The sequence below is a fragment of the Notothenia coriiceps genome, unplaced genomic scaffold (genome assembly GCF_000735185.1).
Source record: "Notothenia coriiceps isolate Sejong01 unplaced genomic scaffold, NC01 NC01_scaffold00029574, whole genome shotgun sequence".
Lineage (NCBI taxonomy): Eukaryota > Metazoa > Chordata > Actinopteri > Perciformes > Nototheniidae > Notothenia > Notothenia coriiceps.
In genome coordinates this window covers 1-8407 of record NW_011362275.1, presented here as the reverse complement: position 1 = coordinate 8407, position 8407 = coordinate 1, and the positions used below count along the sequence as shown (strand labels likewise).

The 8407-nt window shown below is 36.7% G+C and overlaps 1 protein-coding gene across 1 annotated transcript; it reads right to left on the bottom strand.

The window, feature by feature from the left end:
• Positions 1–3377: 3377 nt before the first annotated feature.
• Positions 3378–6420, bottom strand: pnoca (prepronociceptin a; the record flags this gene model as incomplete). The annotated part of the gene is made up of 1 exon (XM_010786795.1): positions 3378–6420. A coding segment is annotated over one exon (609 nt), but the record flags the coding sequence as incomplete, so codon positions are not given.
• Between the last annotated feature and the right edge of the window lie 1987 nt (positions 6421–8407).

Here is an 8407-nt window from a genome sequence, read left to right as displayed (position 1 = left end):
TTAAAAAGGCATGCATATAATATTCATGGTCAAAATTGAATTTACAAAAATACACATCCAGGATGACAAGAAAAAGTACCAGTAACAGTATGTATAATGTGGTATGATAGCAGCCAGGTAACAGTAGTACAAGTTATTAACACATGTATTACAGTACTTGAATTGTCTAACTAAGAAATACCAGCCAGTAATAATAATAATTTTAAAAGTGGTAAATATATATATATTGCACATAAGTGATATTGCACCACAGAGGTGTTATAGTGTGTGTTGTTATTTGTGTGGTGGTCAGATGTGGAAGAAGTACTCAGATGCTTCACTTAAGTAAAAGGTAAAAATACTATGGTCTTAAGATACTACTTAAAAGTAAAAGTCATTATTTTGACTTAAGTAAAAGTACAAAAGTATAAGCTTAAAGATGTACTTCAAGTACAAAAAGTAAAAGTACTCATTATGCAGAATGTATCTCTTCACAGTATTACATTATCAATGTTTGTCAATGTTGACCAAATGTAGATACTTGAAATACTATGTACATTAGTGCAGTACTGCATTATACTATATCACCATATAGTGTGTTTTTAAATGTCAAAACTAACTAGTTACTGTGAGTGTCAAATACATGTAGTGGAGTAAAAGTACAATATTTGCCTCTGAAATGTAGCAAAATAGAAGTATAAAGTAGCTTTAAATGGAAATTGTCCACCACTGCGTCACTGTGTTGTGTATACAAGGTTACATGAACATATCAGTCAGTGCTATCTTTATTTATTGTGTAGTTGTTTGAAAACTAACTAACGTAACGAATATATAACGATGCCAATTTCAGGTTAGCTCAACTAACGCAGACATTACATTTCAACACAAATGGGGCCTGTAAAGCCAGCAAGGTTAACTCAACAACAGTCCTTCAGGTGTCATAATTATATTACAGACTCAAGTTAGCTCTACATATAAGATTTCCCTTTAGCAGCAAAGCTAGCTTTAGCTCTGTAAATTATCCTGCAACTGTATATTTAAGGTAAAGCGCATACGCTGACCTTGTCATTCCTAAAGTTAGGTTAAACTTAGGTGACATTATGTGTATTTGTGTAGCTCTTATGGTTAAAGTTAGCGTTAGTGTTACCATGGATGTATAAGAGTGGTCGCTAGCATAGCTTATGCTAACGAGAAGCTACTGTTGATTATTTACCCAAGTAGCTAAACGTAAACAGTTGAGAAAACGTTCTCCCCACGGCGATTCCTGTTCTTTAAAAATAATGACATGAAACTCACCGAATCAAACAAATCCAGACGTATCCTTAACACAGAAGTCAATAATAACTGTGATTAGACAGAAAGTCTTGTTATGGTACTGCAGTTATAACCGATGTCAACTGCTACTTCCGGTCCAACCTTTCAAGATAAAACAATTCTGCCCACAAGTGTTTTTTTGCGTTGCAGTTGTATGTCATTATTAAACAGTGTTTTGTGTTGACTGGACCTCATTACAATAAGAGGGATTTCTTAACTGGAGACAATAAATTCAGTTCATGCACCTGGGTAAGCTAAACATAATGTAGCCTCTTATAGGCTACTGTAGCTTACAGTCAGTGAGAGAAAGTAACTAAGTTCATTAATTACTTGTTTTTCTTTCCACTACATTGTTATTGCATGACTGTAATTACTAGTTACCTGGCAGATGAATATTTAAAAACCCATAACGACCATATAAGTGTATAAACATGTACAAATATGAAACACATTTATCTTAAACCAAAAACAAGTATCATTATGGCTGCATAAAAAGTAACGTTTATACTATAGCGACCCTGTATAGGGTGCTGGGTGTGTCACTCAAGCATCCCCTGCGACCTGTAACCTGTAACCTATATCTGTATGCGATCAAAAGAGTTATTACATCTAATAACTTGAAGCCTGTTTCCGACTCCTATTGTCGAACGTTAAAATACTTTAAGTAAGCCTACCATTTCTTCATTAAACTTGCATATTTTTATATATGTATTGAACAAAGTCTGTATTTTTGTATTGAGGTAGGCCTATAGCCATGTGTTTCTTTATACATCGATCTTTGCAACATCACGTAGACCCACATTTACTCACGTTTTTGTGGTGCCTTGTACTTCTTTTTCTTTTAATCTTTTTCTTTTCATGCAGACACCCCGCATAAAATGTCCTCTTACTGTGAGGCAACTGTGCTAAAATGTTGCCATGCACCATCAATGATTTAACTCTATTCTGAAATTAGACATTCTGCATAATGGGATCTCAATCAGTGATTTTTTGCATGCATGTCTTTAGCTTGTATTGCAGGTTGGTAAACGTTTTCCTAACGTTAGGGAAGGTTATTAATAGCAAAGCCTTTAGCAGATGTTTGTAACTGTAAGGTGGGCCTCCTGTGAGGGGCTACACACTATTTCAGGGGAGGATCAGTGAGTGAAAAATGAAATATTACACGAGTCCTCAAGATTACACAAAATAGCCTTAATGTGCATGATTGGCTGAACAAATATAATTCAGAGATGCAGTCATTCTGGGGAATTTGTTATGTATTTGATATGAATTTGTTGGTATGAAACAACTGGAATATTATGCTATGCTCAATTGTTGGGTGTCTATATGATCCAACAACAACATAATGATTATATATGCCTCTAGAAATTGAACGAAACTAAGCTAAGGACGGGTGAGGGGTCTCTTTCAGGGCTTTAAAAACCTCTGACCTTTGGTATGCAATATGCAATGTGCAGCTGTGCACAGGAGGACCACTGAGGGGCGCCAGAAGCCAGCTGGAGCACTGGGGATTTCATTTTAAAATGTTAATATATCTCCTCCTGTAGGACTATCTTTATCTGCCAGTAGTTTTTATTCTATGTGTTTATCTTCATGCATGCATACTCACAAGTGGCATCATTGTCTCTATTTGTGTTTACTTAAAAAAGTGCGATTTTAAGAAAATAATTCAGTTTATAAATAGTGTATTTTCGGTGTGTATTTTATGTAAAATAAATGTAATATATAATTCACTTTATGATACAAATAATGTATAAAGTGTGTAATTTGTATTGTGTAATTACATTTATAGGGTATGTACTTATTTACATTTAATATGATAGTTTACCAGTTTACAGTTGTTTAACATTGCAATAGAGGGCTCTATAGGTTTATATATAATTACAGTTGCTTTGTAGATGCATATGTCATTAATATGAACACATTATGGTATTACCATTGGGAAATATTTGTATTTTCTTGCTCTTCAGTTAATTTACACCTTTATTCAACCTCTAACTTACTGCAAAATGTTTTTAGATTCACAAAAACCAACACAACAGGAAAGGGAAATGCCCAAAAAGCATATAAAGGGGCCCTTTTTTGATAACCCCCGACACTGAAAATATATGAACAAAACACCTCAAGACACATAATCAGTTGGTGCATAACAAGCCACGAAGGAAATAGTAAACTATTTTATTGACATTGTTAAATGCTATTTACAAGTTATCATAGTGGGCAACATTTCACACCATTATAGTTTGAAGAAAAATAACATAAAGTTTGTACACACTGGCATCCGGACACAACGACGATGCTCACTTGTACATAACACCAGTTTAGCACACAGATCAGAAAATGCAGAAAAAGTGCTGAGTATAAACTTCCATTTGAAAGAAGACATGTGTTGTATTAAACCTGCCTCAGTAGCCTTGTTTCAGGTGTGTTTTGGCACAGTGATAAATCAGTGACTTCTAGTTGTGTTCTTTTTTTCACTTATTGACCACACATCACATACACTATACTTTACATTACTGCCGACATTACCCTAACCAAAATACAACAACATGAAAAAAAAAAACACTGGTATTGTCCTTTGAAAGAGACTGCATTCTGCCACAAGATGGTAGCGTAGTAAAGATGTAGGAAGAGTTGGTCATTTGTACAGATGACCCAGCACAGTAATGAATTTGGGAAATAAACGTTATAAAAAATGATATTAACGTCCTGAGATACGCCAATTCACTTTTGATACTAAAGCTCTTAATTCAAATACTGTAATAGTGGGGAATTCATTTTGTGGGAGTTAAATGGTCAAATGTGTTAAATGGTCAAATGTATTAATATAATTGTGTCTGCTCTTCATAAGGATGTCGTTTTTTTTCATTGTTAATAAACCTATATTAACAATTTTAGAAGGACGTTTCAAATTGCTGATGTTAACACATTGGTCTTATTCATGTTCAACTCTTGCCCATGCTTTAAAGAAAGATTGCAATCTTTGAGGCGGATAATATTTTGTCAAAAATGATTGAAAGACATGAAGCTGTCCGGAGATGGTCTTAGATTTGTTCCAATTATCCAAAATTAAAAAGAAAATGTATAATTATTTTATAACCAAATCATGCTTTGTAAAGTACTTCTTGTAGGAAACATTAAAACACTGCAGGGGACAAGTAAAAAAGTATAAATGACTAACTTAATTGAGAGAAAACATATCTTTGTGATTTGTCTCTTGAACCCAAATGAGCTAAATTGCGATTAAAAAAAAAATTACAATATTAAAACCTTTGGCTTTTAGGGTCTGAAAAGAAATAAATACTGTATTGTACAGCACACTTCTGCAGGACAAATTCCAAAGTGCTTTAAAGCTGATCGTATAAGGACTTGGGTAGTTATTCGAATCAAACATGGTTATTTACCTGGTACATCCAGAGGTAATACCTGGGAGGTCTCAAAGAGGGTGCAGAGCGGAGACATTTCTACATTTCTCCTAGAGAGTTCATTTTCTTGAGAAAGTTTGATGATTCAAGGCTAATCGATTGCATCATAATTATGAGGTGGAAAAAATAGGGCAATCATATCGTCGTCAGAGGCATACAATGAGAATCTTAGGCTTATTATTTGGTAAATTACTGATTAGTACTTTGGTGACACCAAAATAAATAAATAACGCAACAAGAATGAGGGAGGTAACATGCTGTTCTCATAGCCTACTTGTAGCTTTAAAAGTAATGTAGTTTGTGTATATCCCATGAAATCAATTTGAATGTGTACGTTAATTACGAGCCAGAAAGTATAAAAACCAAGAGTTCTGCGTAGGGAGGAGGCCGGCACGGATGTATGGAGACAAGACTTTCACCAAGAAGAAAAATGTTTGTGTCCGATTTGACACAAGAGTAACTTATGAACTTTAGTAGTGACACTTCTGCAATTGTTGTTGACTTTTTTGTCACGTAACACTGCAAATTTGGTAAACCCGACGATTTTCCTAAACCTAACCAAGAAATGTTGTAGCCTGAACCAAAACAAGTTTTTTCCTTAGTTTAAAAAGACTTAACTGAACGTGAATTGACACCAAGACACAAGGAAATAGTTTAATGTCAGTGGTGTAAACGTGTAAAGTAAAAAGTAATATGTTATGTTAATATTCACGAAATCAATTTGGATGTATTCCATCTATGTTTATGTCTATTGTGACCCAAACATTGATTGTTACTTCCATACTTTAGTTTCAACCACGCCGTAATTAGTTTCAACCCAAACAATGACTTATTTGTCCCGTAACTTTGCCTATTCGGTAGTTGCTTTATCCCAAATGTCACCTTTTCTTAAACTAAAACCAGAACTTATGAGGCCTAAAGCAAACCATGTTTCCTCTGAAATACCTGTAATGAGCGGAAATTGACACGTGTTGCTGGACATTCGTAGGAGAACGGACAAAAGAAGAAGGAATACATTTTCTTGTATAAACATTGTATGAAGATACATTGCAAAGACATCAGGAAATAGTTAAATGTCAGGGGCGTGAAGGTGCTAAACTTCGTTATGTTGGGTGAGGTCCTCTGACATGCTGTTGTACTCGGTGGCCTTAGAGCTCATCTCCAGATACTGCTTCAGGAACTCGCTGAAACGTTTTTGGTTGTTCCACTTGCGCGCTGACTTACGAATGCCGATGAAGCCGCCATACCTCTTCTGGTACGATCTTCCCGGAGACATCAGCTTCCTGTAGCCGTGTCTCCCTTTGACGAATCCCCCGAACCTCTTGGAGACACTCAGCCCTACGTCGCCTTGTCCTCTTGAGGCAGCAGCTCCTTCTTCTTGTCCCGCCTCCTCTTCGTACTCATCCTCATTCTGGGAATTGAAGGCTGTGTTCAGAGGACCGTCATTCCTCCCCAGATCCCTCTCGTCCATCTCGAGCGCTCTTGTCACATGATCGTAACTCTGCAAGGCAAAGGGCAGCAGCAGATCTCCAGCCACCTCTTCCTCCTGTTCACCCTCCTCTGGAAACAGGGCCTCCGCCTCCTCCTGAGATCTTTTCCGTATGATACCGGTGAGGGAGGAAAGAGGCGATGAAAGCACTTTACGACAGAAGTCCCAGGAGAAAGCCGGGGAGACGTTGGCTTCGCACTCAGTGAGACACACCTGACAGAGACAGAGACAAGAGGACGTCTTCATTTTGTCTCTACACAGAAAATAGGACACAGTGACAAACTCATTACTTTGAAGTAAGCAAAATGACTAGAATAGAATCATACCTTCTGCGAAAATTGTTTTTAATGAATGCATGTTCAATCAAACCGTGCAATGTTTAATATTTTGCAGCCGTGAGACACTGTTAGGTCCGTTTATTTGGTAATGCCTGGTCCAGCTAAATCTAAATCAGATATATCTAAATATGCTAAATCAGATAAGAAAGTTAGCATTAAAGCACTTTTAATTAAAGAATTTGGCTTCCGATTAGATATTTCAAGATCCGTACTTAATCAAAGAAGACTAGTCGACTGCAGCCTTTGATAACGGGGAGTTCGTCAATCTGGTTGTAAATCATATTTAAAGAACAGACTGGCATTTCCTTTCGCAACACCCAAGCTATAAGATGCCTGCTACCCAAATATGTCTGTCTGGAGAAAAAACAATCCCTAAATTAAACACACTGCGTCGTTACTCGATATATCTGATTAGCTCTGGTTGTTTGAGTGGAGGCTCATTAACTCTTTCCTCACATAATATAAAATTCAATATGACAGAAGGAGACTGCATTGTATTGAGCTTAATTTACTGTTTCCACGAAGAAGACTAATCATGGAGGCTCTGGTGCGTTATTGATTTACAAGTAAAATGCTCTCCACGAAGGAAAGTCATGGAGATAAAGGAAAAGGAGAACATTGTGGCAAAAGCAGAAGAAGAGAGGGATGGAAGACAGTAAGTCAATTGATGGCGTATTACAAGTTGCCAAAAGAAAATGTCTCACAAAGGTCCTTTTGCAGACATGACATCATCCAGAGAGAAACAGCCAGCAGGAAGAACACACATCTGTCCACAGGAATCAATTCGCCTCAACAAATTAAAACTCAAATGCAAAAGGGTAATGTGTTGAGTCAGGAAGGGATGAAAACAGGAAGGTGAGGAGTTAAGAGAAGGATTCTGGGTAATTGCGAGTTATGTGCGAGGATGTAATCTGTTTTTTTCTGGATGGAGGATTTGCTCACCTAATTGGTTTTGCTCTTATTCCTTCAAGGTGGTAGCCTCAAATGTTTTCTGTTAAACTTTTATTATTCTGCCTTCAACTTTATGTCAAGTACAATTTTTTGCACGGGTAATATTTGTACACCAGAATATTACGACAAAAACAGGTTAAAAGTGCTGTTAAAGACACATTCCTATGTTGTATAACTTTGAAATAATTAAATCAAAAAATATTAAGCCTATTATGAGTTCTAATTAATCATCTTCAGCGCACGCCGTTATGGTTTGAGAAAGGTTACAAAATCAATAACAAACAGGATATTCAGAGTAACAGGGTTCTGATTAATATTCTTTGGCCTTTTAAACCTATAATGTTTTTCTAAAATGATGTTCAGATTTTTGAATATGTTTTTTGTGTGGCAATTCGAACAAAGAAACCCATATTACTCATATTAAATCATTTATGAAAGGGTCAACGCTGACCCGATGACAACAGGAAGACAATTAGAGGTGTTTCCGTTGGCAACAATCATGTTTTTTCTTAAATGATGACAAATGATTAAAAAAGTGCAAATAACTAGCACAGGTGTTTGTGTGTGTGTGTGTGTGTGTGTGTGTGTGTGTGTGTGTGTGTGTGTGTGTGTGTGTGTGTGTGTGTTTCCTTGGGCAAGTTGCCTAACCACATAATTGGTCCTGTAGGTGTGTCTACGATATTGAAGTTTATGTAAGCTGCTTTAGATAAAAGCGTCCGCCCAATACAACGTAATGTAAAGTAATGTGTGTGTGTGTGTGTGTGTGTGTGTGTGTGTGTGTGTGTGTGTGTGTGTGTGTGTGTGTGTGTGTGTGTGTGTGTGTGTGTGTGTGTGTGTGTGTGTGTGTGTGTGTGTGTGTGTGTGTGTGTGTGTGTGTGTGTGTGTGTGTGTGTGTGTGTGTGTGTGTGTGT